The sequence below is a fragment of the Macrobrachium nipponense genome, chromosome 21 (assembly GCF_015104395.2).
Source record: "Macrobrachium nipponense isolate FS-2020 chromosome 21, ASM1510439v2, whole genome shotgun sequence".
NCBI classification, from domain to species: domain Eukaryota; kingdom Metazoa; phylum Arthropoda; class Malacostraca; order Decapoda; family Palaemonidae; genus Macrobrachium; species Macrobrachium nipponense.
Window position 1 is genome coordinate 32,837,597 of NC_087212.1, and position 19,165 is coordinate 32,856,761.

Here is a 19,165-nt window from a genome sequence, read left to right on the forward strand (position 1 = left end):
ATCTCTTTGGGATAGAAGGGGCTAGATTTATATTCGCTGTGGGAAAAAAATTCTTTGATGCGGGGATGAAGGAAATTGTGCAATCTTAAAAAGTTGAGAGATCTGAATTTTTGAAGGCAAAGGAATAATGCTCTAGCAGTTGAATTTTTTGGGGGGCGGGGTAACAATTTCGTTTATTGTATTTTTATCGTTCTTCTCGAAGGAGTTTTGAGCTTCTTATCAACCTTTTAATAACATTCCATTGTGGGGTATCGGGGAAATTGAGGAATTGTGGAAAACTCGATAGATTTGAATGGTTTGAAGTCAGAAAAATAAAGGTCCAGCAGTTGTTTTTCGATACAGTTTTGTGTTTTGTATTTTTACCGTTATTCTCGAAAGAGTTTTGTGTTTCTCATTACATTTCGGATGATATATCATTATTGGGGATGGAGGAAATAGCGGAAAACTTGATGGGTCTGAATTGTTTAAGATATTTTGAGTATTATTCTCGAGAGAGTTTTCTGCTTCTTATTATAATTTCTATGGTATTCCTCTTTGGGATAGAAGGGCTTATATTTACATTCTCTGTGAAAATAATTCTTTGAAATGGGATGGAGGAAATTGTGGAATCTTTAAAATTTGATAGTTATGAATAGCTGAAGGCAAAGGGATGAAGCTCTAGCAGCTGAATATTTTTCTTGGTAATATTTCGCTTTTGATGTTTAAAGTTTTTATTCTGGAAGGAGTTCTGTTTCTTATTAATCATCTGATGACATTTCGTTATGGGGGATATTGTGGAATGGTGGAAAACTAGATAAATTTGAATTGTTGCAGTTAAGGGAATAAAGGTCTTGCAGTTATTTTTTTTTTATTTTTTTTTTTTATTTTTGATATCCTTATCGGTCTTGTCGAAAGAGTTTTGTGTTTCTTATACATTTAATGAAATTGTATTATTGGGGGTTGGAAATTGTATGATGGCAAAAGACTTCATAGGTTTGAATTATTTTGTGTACAATTTTTTTTAATATTCTGATTGTTATCCTCTAAAGAGTTTCGTGCTTTTTGTGGCACTTTTTATGGTATTTCGTAATTTTCTTTTGTTATGCTAACGCCGCAATACATGGTATACTTGCCATTGTCGTTAGAATCTAATGCCTGAAAGATCTGACATTTCCTGGGCATTATTCACAATTCTATTTTGACAAGTGGAAAATACGAGTCGAATATGTTTTCGAAAAGAATCGCCCTCCGTAGAGCATACTTCGTAAAGTAGTATAAGTATTGTATTCATGATCGAAATTCTCCACTTTATTAAGTAACTTTTTTATTTTGTGATTACCTGGAGAGTGTATACGGAATAACCCACTGATAAAACAATATTGAGTGAGAGTGCAATCATTCTAGTGGGAGAGGAACTTCTGTAAGGAGATTCGCCAACCCAACTTGTCTGTAGTAATCAGAAGTGCAAAAGTGTCCTTTACAAGTCTGCTTTGTTCTTAACAACTTCCAAATGTTACATTCCGTTACATGATACTCTCACATACATTGCAGAAAGAACTCGGCGTATATTACTCTTGTTCTATTCAGGGTCCTGATGGCTATTTTGAAGTCGTGCTTTGTAATAGGTTAGTATTCTTTTTTTCACTCAGAATATTCAAAACAGATGCCTAGAATGTCCCTCGGAAATACTGCTCTTTGCAGATCGCTGTTACTCATCGCCAGTCATTTACTCTTGACTTACAATTTCGGTTGGCTTTAGTTTCAACTTTGCAAGACTTTTCTTCTAAAGTAATCTTTCCTGTAGAACTGAAGTGGAAGGCCCATCATTCATTTTGAATTACGGAGTATGAAAGTTCCTCTATAGAGTTCAGTTTCATTATAACTGATTTTTATATTCGTCGTCTTCAGAACAATATTTTGATTAGGTTGAGATCCCGGTAAGCGTTTAGTGCCATCGGTTCACCTCACGCAGTGCACTGCAGGCTTTGCTAAAAGGTATTTGCAGCGTCCCGTCGGCCACTAGTTGCTTCAACTTTTTACTCTTTTACTTTACCTCCATTCCCGCCACCTTCCTTCAATCTTGCTCTCCAACTTCTCTAACTATGACTTCTTAGTGTCCCTGTGGGTTTTTCTGTTTGAACCTGATAAAATGTATATTTTTTGTAGAAATAATTCATTTTTTTATTGTACAATGTATCTTTATATGTAGCATACTTAATGATATCCAAGCCACATCTTGTAGTGCAATCTCTTAGTGAATCATCTCTAATCAATGTGTTGTAATTCACCTATGCAGTCATCTGTAAGTATTTATGTTTTGTGACGCAACCTGAGTACCGTATCAACTTATGAATGACTTTTGTCTAGTACTAATCGATAGGGTGGAGAGGGTATATACTACATATACTGATTCCACAGCCAATGCTATCCACCACAGAGGGCTTTTCCCCTTAAGCATACCGCGTCTGTGTTGCTTGTTGTTCTGCTGTACTTTGTAATAAGTTTGTGCCCGACTAAATGTTTCTCTGTTCCTCTTTCATCTTTGTTCTTCCTTTCCTTTATTTTCTGGATCTCTTTACACTGTCCTGAGTGGTGAATGGCCGAAATTACCTCAGTACTGAATGACCAGCTTAAATTTCATAAAATCGGCATAGGTTGAGAAATGTTAACTTCATTAGATCTTTCACAAATAAAAAGATAAAAGTCATCGATGAATAACAGATGGAACGAAATATTAAACACTTCAAGAAACTTGGACAAGAGATGCGCACGCGCACACACACACGCATTAGGTAGCACACCGTTTGAATACACGAATATATGAATTATTTACATTAATTTACAAGAGCGATTGTTTATTTATGCATAAAACGTGACAGGAACATGACAGGCAGTAGTTGAGGGAGCATATGGGAGGCAGGGGAGAAAAATTATGGGATGCATATTAACGAAGAAAAAAATTAAAGAGAAAACATTTTTTCCAAGAGTCTTGTCATTTATAATACGGATGTCGAGTTGCCTTTTTTTTTTTTTTTTTTTTTTTGTGTGTGTGTGTGAGGCTTGGGGGGGAGACGTATTTCAAGGTATGACATGTCTTTTGATATTTAATATAATGGATAATGTGGGGTTTTTTGGAGTCTGTAACTTGGACGATGAAACCAAAATGAAAGATGGTTATTTGTAATGTTCAATACTTTCGGCCTCTTCAGTCCCTTCATTAGATCTTTTCCTGACTCGAAAGATAGCGGTTTTTTAATAGAAATGAATTGCTCTCTCTCTCTCTCTCTCTCTCTCTCTCTCTCTCTCTCTCTATATTTATATATATATATATATATACACATATATATATATATCTATATCTATATATATATATATATATATATATATATATATATATTTAGATATAGATATATCTATATTTATATATAGATATATCTATATATATATATATATATATATATATATATATATATATATATATGATATATATATATATATAAGTACATGTATGCAAACACGTGTGATTGTAGTTTGAGCATATACTTTGGTCTTGCTGTTCATCCATCCATCGATTGAAAGAGAGAGAGAGAGTATCAAAGAGTAGAGAGATATCAAAGCGTCTAGAGAAATAACCAGTCACACGCGGAACACCTCAAACGCGGCCCCATTCTGTCGTTTCTGGAGACCCTTTATAACATCCCATTTGCTCTCCCTTTCATATACGGCTGAAGAGCAAAGATCGCTTCTCCCCCCCCTCCTTTTATTCCTACTTAAGCTACTTACTCGCTTCAGTCTTCTCCTCTTGAAGTAATATGCCAATTTTCTCCTCCAGGTTTTTGCTTGTTTGGATAATCGTTTTTCCGTCGTGTTTGTTTGTACTACATGGCACAGGTACTGGGAAACAACATATTGTAAACCTGTGTTCGAAATTGGCTTTTGTAATGAAGTCGATTCGCATATACAGGAATGATCAACATCATATCGCACATCTAGCTTCGAGACTATGTTATAATGAAGTAAATTTGTATCTGCAGGAATGACTATAATATTAGTATCCTCTCTCTCTCTCTTTCTCTCTCTCTTTCTCTCTCTCTCCCTCTCTCTCAGTAAGATCGTTTTCTAGAGAAGAGTACAAAGGCTACCTTTGTTGCCAGTTTTATGTTCATTAAAATTTTCTGGGTGATTAAGCTCTCTCTCGCTATTGGAAGCACATCCGGTAAATACCACTCCTGGCCTAAACCGTTGGGGGAAGCCCATCAGAAGGCCGGAAGTCCTCGTATTGGTTCTTTCTTTATTAACGAATAGATCGTGAATAATTCTTTCCCATTACTCGCTTCTTTTGCTTTACTGTAAATCGTTGGCATTTGTTGATAGCGATCTTTAATCTACCTCCGTCACAGAGGCCTTATCTGTGTATGATTCACTATTAACTGAATTTTATTTGGGGAGTTTTGTCTTATGGTATATTTTTCATGACTAACATTTTAATTCAGAAAGCGTCTCTTTTTATCCATTACTCTTAGATTTTACGTCTTATTTTGAAATTTTCGGCTTTCTAAATTTCCATGGGATATTTCTTAAAATTTTTAGTGATTTTATGTATTTTTATATTTCATCATCAAGCAAGTAGGAATATTTGTATTTTTAAAAGAAGAAGTAAAACAGTAGAAAGTAAAGCTTTCAATTATTATTACTCGCTGTCTCCCTTACCTTTCCGATCCCCTACCAACCCTGGCTCACCCGGGGCGAACAAAGAGGTTTGCAGGAGGATGGTGGATGTCTCCCCCCTACCCTCCAGTTCAACCCGGGGCGGAAAAACCGGTTTGTAGGACAAACAAGATCCACTCGGATTTTATTATTATAGATAGACTCATAGTCTGGCCTGAAGTGCCTCACGAAAGTCAAGTCGTACTCAGTCTTGACTAAAAGTCGTTCATTTTCATAGCACGTGACTGTCGATAAGAAAATTGTACTTTAATGATGAAATAAATGGGTGCTCCAAATATTGACTTCTTTATGACCCTTCATCGTACTGCGCTTTCTTCGAAATGCGATATTTTATATCCTCTTACATTATATTGTTAGAAAACCCTTGTAACTATGTATATTAAAAGTTAAACCGAGAAGGGTGAAGGGAAACTCTCTCTCTCTTTCTCTCTCTCTCTCTCTCTCTCTCTCGTCTTTTCTCTCTCTACTATCTTTCTCTCTCTCTCTCTCCATCAGTCGATCAATCCCCTTCCTTTATTAATACGGTTTAAAGGAGTATCTAGCTTGGTAGTTCTACATGAAATAACTCATTTCCTTGTTCAAGGAATTTACATATATATATATATATATATATATATATATATATATATAGTATATATATATATGTATATATATATATATATTATATATATATGTATATAGATATATATATATATATATATATATGTATATATATATATATATATATATATATATATATATATATATATATATATATATATATATAATGAATGGCATTGTCGCTTCTAGAAAGTCGGATCTTTAATAGAAAGAGTATGGCCAGCAGAAACTTCAGCATTTTTCGTTAAAACTTTATTTCTATCCAGCGCCTACGTTTCGGGATGCAAATCCCATCTTCAAGACTAAAAACAGGAAAAATTTAAAATTCTATACATTAAATCAAACTAAAATGGGGCATAGTAGTAAATTATACTTTTAAAAGATTATATAGATTAATTATCATTACATCAGTGAAATTCGAATTTTATATAAAAGCAAAATGGTAACTAATCAAATGAGAGATTAATAGTAAAGAGCAAAGCTACTAAGCACAACGACACTTCCAGGGGACAGAGAAAAAAAAAAATTAAAAACACAAAAACCACACTTGAACAACTAAGAAAATTACATTATTACTAAAGACAGGTGAAAAATATTGAACATTAATCCTAACAGGCAAAAATTTCTGTATATGATTACAAAACAAAACAAAAAATAAAATAAAAAAAATATAAAGGCAAACACAAAGGAATATATATAAACACACATAAACACACAACACACACGCACACAAAACACACAACACACACACACACACACACACACACACAGTGTTCAACGTATTGATGCCTGCGTTTGTGTACTGTGTATGCGAAGGTAGTGAAGTTCGTGTTAGTGTTGTATCTTATGTAATCTTTCGTATTCCTTCTACATTTCTAAATCCGTTTCGCCTTTGTAGTCTTCTGTATATATTGAATCTCACAGCCCTTCCAATTCTCTTTATACTATTTTCCCGTTCAACGTTTTGAGAGCTTTTGGCGCGTCCTCTCTATCTTTTGCCTTTCTGTTTCAAGTCTTTATCCTTAACGCATTTCTTCTACTCTTTTTCCAATCCGGCGCCTCCTTCAGCCTCTCCCCTTTTGGCTCTCTGGCCTCGCTCCCCCTGAGGCTTAAGCAGAGACTCACTCCCTCTGCAGCAGCAGTCTCTCTCGTTTTCAGAAGTCGTCCTTTAGCCTCCTCCTGATTGCCGTTTCACCTGCTTCCAGCACATATCCAGCCCAGACTCCAGCGCCAGCAAAATCAGCAGCAGCGGCCCCTTGCCTCCGGCTCTGTTTTCTTCCCCTTTCCTTCCCTTCAAGCTCTTATTCGCCTTCCTTCTTCGCCTCCCGCCCCTTTCCAAGCCCTTTGTGCTGCGTGGCGTTTGGGCAGGGAGGGAGGGAGGGGGGCGGGGGTAGGTCTTCTTCCAGCCCAACACCCCTTCAGAGGGGCGCCACTCACTCGGCTCGCTCTCAGCTGGCCTGACTTTCCTCCTTCCTTGTTGTTTACCTCCATCAAAAACAGCGTGAGTGTTGACACAAGGGAGCAATCTCATGCAAATATCAGTGATATTCGGGGATTACGCGCACGACTCTGTAGGGGAGGGGAGGTGGCCGGGGTGGGGGGGGGGGGGGGATGACGTTTACGGCACAGACAGCAGAGACCTTGATGCGCCCAAGTGGGCAAGAGAGAGGAGGGCGTGGGTGACGTTGTTACGCTATTTAGTTGGGGGAGATTCCAGGGAGATAGAAGGGGGGAAACACGCGTGTGTTTTAGGGGGAAAATGTCCACGTTAGGGAAAATGGTTTGGTGGTCGTGAAGGGAGGAGGACGACGCTCCTAGAAGGTAATAGAAAATGAAGATTTTTATCTCGTTTCTGCGGCGGGTGTGGATGTGGGCGGACGCCCATTCAGAAATGATAAGATAACGCCTCGTGAGAAGAAGGTTTGAGACTTCGACAATGGGATGACGCAAGAGGCAAAGTCGCGTTTAAATATAGAAATATAAAAAAAAGCGGGGAGAGGGGAGATGATGGCACAATAAAGAAAAGGGAGAAATGAAGTAGCTGTAGGGGAAATATTTAGTATGATTAGCACAGAGGGGAAGGGTTGACGGAATAAGGGAGAGAGAGGGTTTATTTACGCGGAGGTGAAAGGTGATATGGTGGTTGCAAAGGGTACTTGTTTTTTTTCTGGGGGGGGGGGAGGGGGGGAGATTTTTTTTTTAGCACTTAACTTTATGGAATTGTTTTGCAGTTGTTATTTTCTTTACTTTAAATTGATTTATCATGTATGCAATAGCTCTTCAGTTTTTCATAATGTCAAAGTAATAATATGAAACAAAAAACTTCATTGTTCCAATTGTCAAAGTTAGCATATAATTATTAATTCGTATAGATTGTTATATCAATGAATATTTAAAGAAAATTTGGTGTAATTTGTTAATGTAGAAATATTGGCATACGTGCATGTAGATAAAATCAATATTGGTGTGTGCGTATGTGCGTGTGCGAACGCGCGCAAAAATCACGAACATTAACACGCATTTTCGAAAAGACGAAAGTACCAGTTATTTACTTGCAAGATATAATTATATATTATAAATATACTATATATATATATATATATATATATATATATATATATATATATATATATATATATATTATACATACCTATATAAATGCTATCGTGAAGGGCACAGGGCTAGCAGCCTCATTCCAAAATACTTGTTGGAAACCATAAGGACACCGCAAGGGTACCACCAATCTATAGACCTTGGGTACCACCTTCCATTGTCCACCTCCTCAAAACTTAAAAGTTAAATGGAAAGTATGTTAGTCTTATACAGAGAGAGAGAGAAGAGAGAGAGAGAGAGAGAGAGAGAGAAAGAATGTCTGTTGACAGTATCATCATTAGAAATGCAAGATATTCTATATGGTAATAAACTCGCCTTCAAGAATAAACTGATCCTAAAAATAAGAATTCAGTTGAAGGCTTTCTTCTCTCCCTGATAGAAAGTAACGTCACGCTTTCCTTTACCTTTCAGTACTCAAGATCTCGAAATAGCAAAGAGGGTCAAACTCCCCTTTCAGAGGAAATAACCTCGTGGGCTTTCAACCCCCGGGGGAGAGATAAAACCCTGGAGATTTATAGCTGCAGCGATGAGAGCGCGTTTTAATCTCTCTCTCGTCTCCAATATCAGCAGTGTGTCTCTCTTCGAGGTTACGACTTGAGGTCACGCGTCCAATTAGTGGCACCTTCAGGAGGGTTTCGGTTGATGGATGTGGCTGTGGTTGTGGTGTTTTTGAGCAATGTTTTCTTTTCAAATTCCTTTTGCTGTTTAGGAATGTTGGGTGATTGTTTTCCTTGCCGAAAAGAGGAGAAAATTTGGCAGAGCTATCTTGCATTTACCATCATACATTTGTATATATAAGCTACAAATATGTGTATTTATAATATACATACATCAAGCTACAAATGTCCTTTACTATCCAATTCTCTCTACCTCGGAATTAATATAGCTTCTACATATATGTTAACCGAAGGGTAATTTTTTGGGTTGATAATAATTTCGTCCTCTCGTGGGTTCGAACCTGTTGGCTGAGTCGATAAAGTCACTGAAGTCCCGATTTCTCCTCTGTCCGCTGGGCGCTGGTTCGAACCCACGAGAAGACGAAATTATTATCAATAAAAAATTCCACTTCGGTTAACATATATGAAAATATATTAATTCCGAGGTAGAGCGAATTGGATATTAAATGGCATTTGCAGCTCGATGTATGTGTATGAATCACAGTGATGTGATAAAAATTCATTTATATATATATATATATATATATATATATATATATATATATATATATATATATATATATATATATTATATATATATATATAATTATGTGTGTGTGTGTGTGTGTGTGTATTATGTGTACATATATATATATTATATCTGAAATTTTAGCACGTCACCGTCACATTTTTTATATCAAAAATAAAATTAAGCCGTGAATGTCGTTTAATTTATAATTTCCTCTACCTTTCTTGACAGCCAAATGGTACATACTCGTCACTGGAGTCGGAGGGTGTCGTTGTCGGGGATCGAATCCACCAGGTAAATAACCACATACCAATTTTAATTCCTCTTCGGTATTAATCCCAAAGTAGGGTGAATTTGACATTAAACTAAATTAGTAACTTAATGTTTGTAAGTATAAAATATGTTACAGTGATGTGATAACAATTCAATATTATATATATATATATATATATATATATATATATATATATATTTATATATATACGTATATATATATATATATATATATTATATATATATATATATAACATATTAACTTCATCACATGGACAATTGTTTTGTGTACTGATACAATTAATAGTAGGATATCATTTAAAAAATCTCCATTAGATATTTTCATGCTTAAATGAGGTCATGTTATCAAAAAAGGAATATATATGTATTTAAATATGCGCACATTTTGTGTGTGTGTTACGCGCGCACGCGAGGTTGTACGTTTATGTTATTTGATTATAATTTCGATACTGATTGTGAGAGGCTTCCCATCGGTCTTATTAGCATTAATTGGTATTAATTCCTCCTTTAAACTTCGTTCAACCAACCAAAAGATTCCTGCCGTCTTCTGAGGCTAAAATATTTAGCTTGCTTGCCGGTCCTGAAGATCAGCCTTAAATTACAACCGTAATTTGATTTAGGGAATTTGTCACTTCGTTTCCAGCCGAGACGCTGGAAAATCCGAGTCCACACAGCCATCGCCATTCCAGCCGCGAAGGGTCAAGAGTTTGCTCTGCAGTCACTCGTGGCTCTTGACGTCCCTCGGGACACGGTAATCCTCAAACAAAGTGTTGTGATGATAAATAAGGAGAGGCGTCCTTTCCCATCGCTCTGGGATCCGTGTTATTACGCCCAGATGTTACGACGTCGGCCTTTGTTTAGAAACTTCTGAGAAAGTCGAGATTGAGGAGAGGTTTTGTGTTGGGGGGGGGGGGGGGCTATGTGAGGAAGGGAGGGAGGGGGGGCACGGTTAATGCCGTATTTATTTGTCGTAAAGCTTTTGTACCTAACGTGTGAAGATACGGATTTCGTTCCATGTCCCCGGCGATTCGATTCCGGCGCGCAAGCGCGCGCAGTATAATTGTCCTCTCTCTCTCTCTCTCTCTCTCTCTCTCTCTCTCTCCATTCCACGCGATAGAATTCTGTCCATTTTTCCCCCCGTGTCAATTGGACATTGGACCATTTCGTTCACTATACACTCCAGTAATTACCGGAGTTTGAGTCAATCGTTATCTGTTAATAACGGCTGTCGGACGGCAATAACGCTCCGGTTAATATCTACTAACTGTGCAACGAGGCCTACAAGTGAGGAACAGGCCAGGTTCCTCCTCCTCCTCCTCCTCCTCCTCCTCCTCCGGACGCCGACGGGAACGAGGATAAAAACGTCGTTGGGACTTTATTGCCTGTGCGAAAGTTCTGATGATTTTTCCGTTCTTCTTTTGTTCGACTTCTCTCTCTCTCTCTCTCTCTCTCTCTCTCTCTCTCTCTCTCTCTCTCTTAAATCATATGTCTTGCACTCACATACGGGGCATACAAAACCTTTTGTTATATATTTTATGTTCTTTTGAATAAAAATTTCAGATTGAAAAAAAATATATATAAATGATTGGAAAATCGGAAAATTTAATTATGAGTAAATCTCTCTCTCTCTCTCTCTCTCTCTCTCTCTCTCTCTCTCTCTCTGTTATCTAAAAAAATCTTCCGCTCATATACGACACATACATAAAATATAGTAAAATGTCATTTGGACAAAACTATTTTATGAAGAAATGATTGGAAAAGCTAATCACGAGTGGATTCTCTCTCTCTCTCTCTCTCTCTCTCTCTCTCTCTCTCTCTCCGTCTTATTCTTATCCGAATGTTTATTTTTGTTTCATATATTATCCCTTTCTCATTGTAAATTATACATAAAAATTTAACGAACGAAATGCGGGTAATGTTTTTTCCTCCTTTTCGTTTACCATAAATTTTTAAGAGGTTTTTATTATTTAAGATTCCCGTCTTAAAAATTCTCACCCTTTGTGGGTCTTAATATAAATATTTATTACTCCATATTTTTTGCACTTCATGTGCAATATATTTACGCTAGTTTCCCTGAACGTAAAGCAAAATTAAACTCTGATTACATAAAACATGTATACTGTTCATTTACACGCTGTTATTTGACATTTCGCTTCAATTACGTTATGTTCTATCCGTCCGCACTTTTTCTGTCCGCCCTCAGATCTTAAAAACCACTGAATCTTGGGGGTTGAAAATTGGTACGTTGATCATCCACCCTCCAGACATCAAACGTTCCAAATTGCAGCCCTTTAGCCTCGGTAGTTTTTATTTTATTGAAGGGTAAGGTTAGCCATGAACGTACGTCTAGCAACGCTATCGGACAGGCCATCACCGGGCCGTGGCAGAAAGTTTCATGGGGGCGCGGCTCATACATAATTCTACACTGTACAGAAAGCTCGATTGTGCCGAAGTTTGACCAAGAAAAAGATGGCGTGATTGTGTAGGGGAAGATAACGAGAACGATGCACAGGACAGAGATCGATGGAGACGACTCATTCACAACGGCGACCCCATATAAAAATGGGTTAAAGCTGAGAAGAAGAAGAAGAAGAATGATTTTCTCAACACCTTATTTACGTACATTCCCAAATAAATGGTTTCGCTCACCTAAATGTCATGTCTACATGTTTCTACGTAATATTAGCCCGATTTTTTCAGAGAAGCAAATTCTATTATCCTTATAGCATTCTCCATTCCAAGAGGCGTTGTCTCTTCCAGTTTAAAGTTCTGGCCCTCTATTTTCCCTTTCTTATCATCTATTTTGCTTTAGACATATCTAGATCATGTAATTGAGGACAATGTGAAATTTTGAATTCTTTAGATACGCATAAAGTAACTTCACCATCAGTCAGAGGCGTGAATGAATAGTACAAAAGTCCGGCCAGTCTGAATTTCCCTTCGGATTAAAAATAAACTTTCAGTTTCATGTTTTTTATTCTGTTTTCATAATTATTGATTTACGTTGCTATGAAATTAACTCTTACCTGCTTTTGCTTGTTTCCTTCAGCTTTGCATGCGTTCGTCACTTTTCAGTGATTTTTTTCTTGATGTAGAATAATAATAATAATAATAATAATAAAATTAATAATAATAATAATAATAATAATAATAATAATATTTTTTTTGAGCTCAGGGCCAGGTGCAGAGATAGACTTAGGAAAATACAATACAGTACACACAATTTAGATACGTGATATGAAAAGTTATAACGGGTTCTTGTAAATTTTTTTAAAATCTGGATTTCTGTTTGCCTTTTATCTTGTACTTTTTATTTCTGTGTTTGTTTTCAATAGGATTCATACGAGTCCTTTTAAATGTAGACAAGTATAATGTCCAAAATTGTGTCAGCCTTGAAAATGCGACTGGAAGGTTAGTTTCGTAACGTCGGCCGCCAAGTAAACTGCTTTTATGTACAAGATGCCTATCCCCTCGCCTCACTTTTTGTGTGTGTGTGTATGTATAGATATATATATATAATATCTATATATAGATATATTATAGATATATATATATATATATATATAGGCAGATAGATAGCATGGTATTCTTATGCCTTTGAAATTAAAAGGCGGTGCCTTATTGTCATATAAACGTTCAGTTGATTCCAGCAATGTTCTCGATACGTCTGTGCATTGTTCTCTATCCTTGAATCGAGATTACTTCTTGTGTTCTTGTGATGCTGTCGTCTTTATCATCATAATTAATTAATCTATATTACAACATCTTTACTGTTTAATGCTGAGAACTGAGTATTGATAATAGTAATCCCTTTGCTGCAGAAACTTATTTTTACTATTAATATTGGAAGTTGCCTTTCATTTTTCTTTGTTAACAAAATGATCTGCAGTCGGTATCTGCATATGGTCTCCAGCTGAAAAATAATCTTTGTTATTATTATAATCGTTTTCAACAATGTTTGAATGTAACCATACATTCATTATTACTATTTATCTCGTGTGCTTAAATTTTGCGTACTGAATTAATATCCACCTTGTTTATCTCTGTAGTTCCTCGTTGGACGAGTGGTTTTTGCGCTCGGCTACCAATCCGGTGGTCCGAAGTTCGATTCTCGGCGTGGCCAACGCGGAATCAGAGGAATTTATTTCTGGCGATAGAAATTCCTTTCTCGATCTAATGTGGTTCGGATCCCACAATAAGCTGTAGGTCCCGCTATGTGACCAGTTGGTTCCTAGCCACGTAAAAATATCTAATCCTTCAGGCCAACCCTAGGAGAGCTGTTAATCAGCTTAGTGGTCTGGTAAAACTAAGATATACTTAAATTTGTTTATCTCTGTGTATGGCCTTGAGCTGCAATGAAGGACATTATTATTATTATTATCATTATTATTATTATTTTTTTTTTGTACATCACATTCATCCTATTCGACTGGGTGGTTTTTATAGCGTGGGGTTCTGGGTTGCATGCTGCCTCCTTAGGAGTCCATCACTTTTAACACTATGTGCGAAGTTTCTAGTAGCACACTCTTCTGCATGAGTCCTGGAGCTACTTCGGCACCTAGTTTTTCCAGGTTCCTTTTCAGGGATCTTGGGATTGTCTGTAGTTTTCCTATGATTTTTGGTACAATTTTAACTGGCATATCCCATATCCTTCTTATTTCTATTTTAAGGTCTTGATACTTATCACGTTTTTCTCTTTCTGTATTATTATTATTATCATTATTATTATTATTATTATTATTATTATTATTATTATTATTATTATTATTATTATTATTATTATTATTATTATTAAAACATCTCTGTATAATGAAACTCACTGTACACAGTACATATATTTTTTAATGTAAGTAATGGCCAAAATCATGCCGTCGTCAAGCTTGGGCTAGTCTTGCTCACTACAGAACGGAAGAGGACGTAACCTACTTTTAGAATTTGATAAAGTGGTATCGACATGATGAATAATAAATGGAATTGTATTCTTGTATTGACTGTAATTGCTCTATTCACTGAATTGCTCTTCATAAAAATGAAGATGTTTTCCAAATGCGATTTTAATTGATATAATTTGGTCGAGACGTTTTTCGCACAAATAGAATGTGATGAATTCCAACTTCACCAGATTTCTATAAGCTGATTACGAGACTAATAGGAAAAGGGATATTTAAATCAACATTCATATGAACAGGAGTGAATTAATATTTATATATACATGCAAATAGGATTTATGAAATGACTATTTATATTGGCATTTCGCCCGTGCTAATTCAGAAATATTATCCTGTGTATTTTCAGTCATATCAAACGGCCGTGATTTTGTAAACTCGCTGCGGAAATTGCTCGTCCAAAGTTCCCCCTTTATGGATACACATAACCATATGACAAAGATGTCAGCAGGGGGGGCATTTCCCCCCTCCCTGACGGCCTGCAGAAGACTCCCATTCATTATTTCTGTTGGTGGTTTTGGAGGGGGGAAATAAAAAGCTACTGTTCTGTTGGTGATTATGAAGGGGAAAAAATATGAAAACTTACTGTTCCAGAATCAGAACTTTTTTATGTTTTTGGAGGAGAAAAGAAATAAAAACATAGAAACAGAAAAAGGATTTACTTCTCTGTTGGTGGTTTTGGAGGGGGGAAAATAAAAAGTTACTGTTCTGTTGGTGATTATGAAGGGAAAAAAATATAAAAACTTACTGTTCCAGAATCAGAACTTTTTTTATGTTTTTGGAGGAGAAAAGAAATAGAAACAAATAGAAATAGAAAAAAAAATTACTTTTCTGTTGGTGGTTTTGAAGGAAATTTTTTTTTTAATTTACTGCTCTGTTTGGTGATTTTTTGAGGAAAAAAAAAATCCTGCTCTGTTGGTGATTTTATATGAAAAATTACTGCTCTGTTAGTGATTTTGGAGGAAAAATTGTTTTTTTTTTTTTTAATTTACTGCTCTGTTGGTGATTATTTACGAAAAAAGTAAAAACCTACTGATACAAAATCACACTTTTTTTTGGTAAATTTGGAGGCGAAAAAAATAAAAAAATTACTACTCTGTTGGTGATTCTGAAAAAAAAGAAGAATACAAATTTACTGTCCTGTTGGTGATTTTGGAGGAAAAAAGTAAAAACCTACTGTTCAAGAATCATACTTTTAAAAATTTTATTTTCAATGAGGAAAAATAGAAACTTACTGTTCTGTTGGTGATTTTGGAGGGGGAAAATACAACTGCTCTGATAGTGATTTTGGAGAAAAAAGAATGAAAACCACTGTTCTGTTGGTGATTTTGGGGCGAAAATAAAAACTTACTTTCAAGGATAATACTTTTCCTGATCTACAGAAAAAGAATTTTCCTTGAACATTAACTTTTTTTTTCTCCAAAATCACCAAAGAAAATGATTGTTTTAAAGAGAGGTCCGTATATTTATTTTCGTTTCTAAAAACTATTTTTTTTTATGCTGATATTAACTGAACTTGGGCTAGAGGTCTTTACGCCCCATGCTCTGTATAAGGATAGCGCTCTCAGTGTATACTTCTCGCGGTGCACCGTAGACAATAAAGGCTATTTTCAGCCTCCCATCGGCCCCTAGGTGCACTACTCTTTCCCGGCTTTTACTTTACCTCCATTCCCGCTTCCTTTCTTCCATCTTTCTGTCCGACCACTCCAACTCCTTAAGCACTGAGTGGCTGAAAGTGCCCCAGCGCTTTCCTTTACAGCCTCATTTTCATAAATCACATCGCATTTACGTCCCATACACACACACACACACACACACACACGCACACGTTAGAACTCTTGTAAGGATATGCAGATACGCACGTCACTCTCTAAGACACCCTCTCAAATACGCACCTTGACTCGGTTTAACAACTTATTCCATTTTATACAACTACTGTATTATTATTATTATTATTATTATTATTATTATTATTATTATTATTATTAATGATAGTTGCCGTTCACACTTACCAGTTAACAAGCTCTACTTTCATTCTATAATTGCTTAAGAAGTTAATCAGAAGAGAGAAACGTGCTGATGATAATTGTCCGATATTATTCTTGATATTACTACTCTACATTTATTATCATTGTTGTTATTATTACGCCAGGAACTGTTTGGATTCAACCTTTTATTTTGACTTTTTATATCATGTAATAACATTTTACGTCCTGTATTGTATCTACTTCGTCTATCTACGTATATGCCCCTAAGCTGAAATAAGGAGTCTTATTATTATTATTATTATTATTATTATTATTATTATTATTATTATTATTATTATTATTATTATTATTATATTGTAAAAGTAAATTCACAGTAGTATGACTGTTTGTTTTTGTTATTTGAAATATAAAGCAGAAAGCTTTCGATGACCTGCACCATCCTCCTTTCTGCTTTATATTTTAAATAACAGAATCAAACAGACATACTATTGTGGATTTACTTTTCTATTCTATTGACTCATGTGATTATGAGTTTTCGTTTGATTATTATTATTATTATTATTATTATTATTATTATTATTATTATTATTATTATTATTATTATTATAAACGAAAAACACCTCGAGAAAGAGGCGTAATGTTAAGCAGAAATCCCCATATGAGCATCAGACGAGCCAATAATCTCATAGGCAGTTCCATTTTCCAGGCCGTTTTCTTTCTTCCAGAGAAAGTGATGTTTAAAAGAGGGAAAACGCAGCCCCGGGAAAGTTGCGTAGTTAAGACCAGGTGCCGAAGTCTTTTAGGGGATTGGGGTGGGCCATGTTCCCGCTTTTAGTATTTCATTTATTTCCCGAGTTTTATTTTTTTACCTCTCTCTCTCTCTCTCTCTCTCTCTCTCTTAAAGGGTAGGGATGACGTTGCGGCGGTGAGGTTTACCTCTCTCTCTCTCTCTCTCTCTCTCTCTCTCTCTCTCTCTCTCTCTCTCTCAAAGGGTAGGGATGACGTTGTGGGGATTACGGATACTTTTTCTCCGCCCTCTCTCTCTCTCTCTCTCTCTCTCTCTCTCTCTCTCTTAAAGGGTAGGGATGACGTTGTGGCGGTGAGTTTTACACTCTCTCTCTCTCTCTCTCTCTCTCTCTCTCGCAAAGGGTAGGGAATAAGGATGACGTTGCGGGGATGACGGATACTTTTTCTCCGCCCACTCTCTCTCTCTCTCTCTCTCTCTCTCTCTCTCTAAGGGTATTGACAACGTTCGGGCGTACACTTTTGCCCCCTTTCCTCTTTTTCTAAGGGCAGGGAGGACGTTCGGGGAGGTATACTTACCCCCTTCTCTCTCTCTCTCTCTCTCTCTCTTCCACCTATCAAATTGTGGATTACATTAATAGAAAAAACCTGTTGTTAAACTGTCAATAGGGCTTCAGATAACAATCTTGGCATTTACAATATTAGTTAGAGTAATAGATATACTATACTTAGATTTCCTTTAAAAGGCCTTTGACAAAGTTCCACACAAGAAACTGATGACAAAAGCTAGAGCTTTAGGAATTGTAAGAGAAATAGCAGACTGGATCGAAGACTGGCTAACGAAAAAAAAACAGTCGTAATAAACGGCGAAGAATTAGAATGGGCAGATGTGACAAGCGGATTTCCTCAGGTTTCTGTCTTTGGTCCACTCGATCTTGTTTTTCGTTTACATGAATGACTGATGTAGGCTTAAGTAGCAAGACAGCCAAATTTGCAGATGACACCAAACTAGGTGTAAATGCAGCAGACCGAGATACAATGGAAAGTTTAAGAAATGAATTAAAGAAAATAGAAGAGTGGTAAAAAAGATGGCAAATTCCTTTTAACTTGGATAAGTGTAAAGTGTTACAAATTGGAACAAACAACCCTCATGCCAACTACATGCTCTTTTGGAATGACAAATAGTGTAGTACAAGAAGAGGACCTTGGAGTCATTATTTCCTGAAGGCACAAAACCGAGTGGGATACATAAAGAAGCAGTTCAGATACAGAAACAAGGAAACGGTGCTGCAGCTTTACACATCAGTATAGTTAGACATCATGTTGAATATGCAGTACAGTTTTGGTCACCATCACTAAAAAGATATAAATAGACTGGAAGGGGTACAAGCAAGAGCCACAAAGTTAATTCCATCCACCAGGCAGACAGGTTACCAAAGACGACTAGAGAGCATGAACATGCATGACTTAGAAACACGACGATTGCGAGGACAACTAATAGAGACATTCAAAATACTGAAAGGCAAAATAAAAACAGACAGAAACCTATTTACGTTAAACGAAAGCCAGACAAGAAATAATGGATGGAAACTAGAACTAAAGAGATACATCACATATTGTGGGAACTTCTTTACATACAATGTATGTGACATATGGAATAAAATGCTACGAGAGTTTGTAAACAGCAACTGGTGTGGAAGAGTTTAAAAGAATGCTGAACAAAATCATTAGGACGTTGTGAATGAATAGCAAAACCCGCCCTTAGAGAGAATGAGCACATGATGTTTCTTCGGATGGACCAATGAGTCTTTGAGACATCCTAACCCTTGCAAGTCTCTCTCTCTCTCTCTCTCTCTCTCTCTCTCTCTCTCTCTCTCTCTCTCTCTCTCAAAGCGTAGGAATGACGTTCATGGCAGGGGGGTAGGGGCCAGATATTGCTGAGAAGGAAGACATAGGAAATAGCAACGGAAACTGTAGAAGAGATTTTTTATGCATTTATACGCATTTTATTTATTTACTGTTTTTTATCGTTTTGGATGTTTTAGTCGACTTATTCATACTTACCGAGTCTGAAGTTTAAGTAATGAT

At 36.3% G+C, this 19,165-nt stretch overlaps 1 protein-coding gene across 1 annotated transcript in view; it reads left to right on the plus strand.

Moving 5' to 3' along the window:
* Positions 1–19,165, plus strand: part of LOC135197578 (uncharacterized) — a 719,352-nt gene that overhangs the window by 339,200 nt on the left and 360,987 nt on the right. Inside the window, exon 3 of the mRNA XM_064224624.1 lies at positions 9,337–9,399. Coding sequence (XP_064080694.1) covers positions 9,337–9,399 — 63 coding nt within the window. The remainder of the gene's footprint in view (positions 1–9,336; positions 9,400–19,165) is intronic.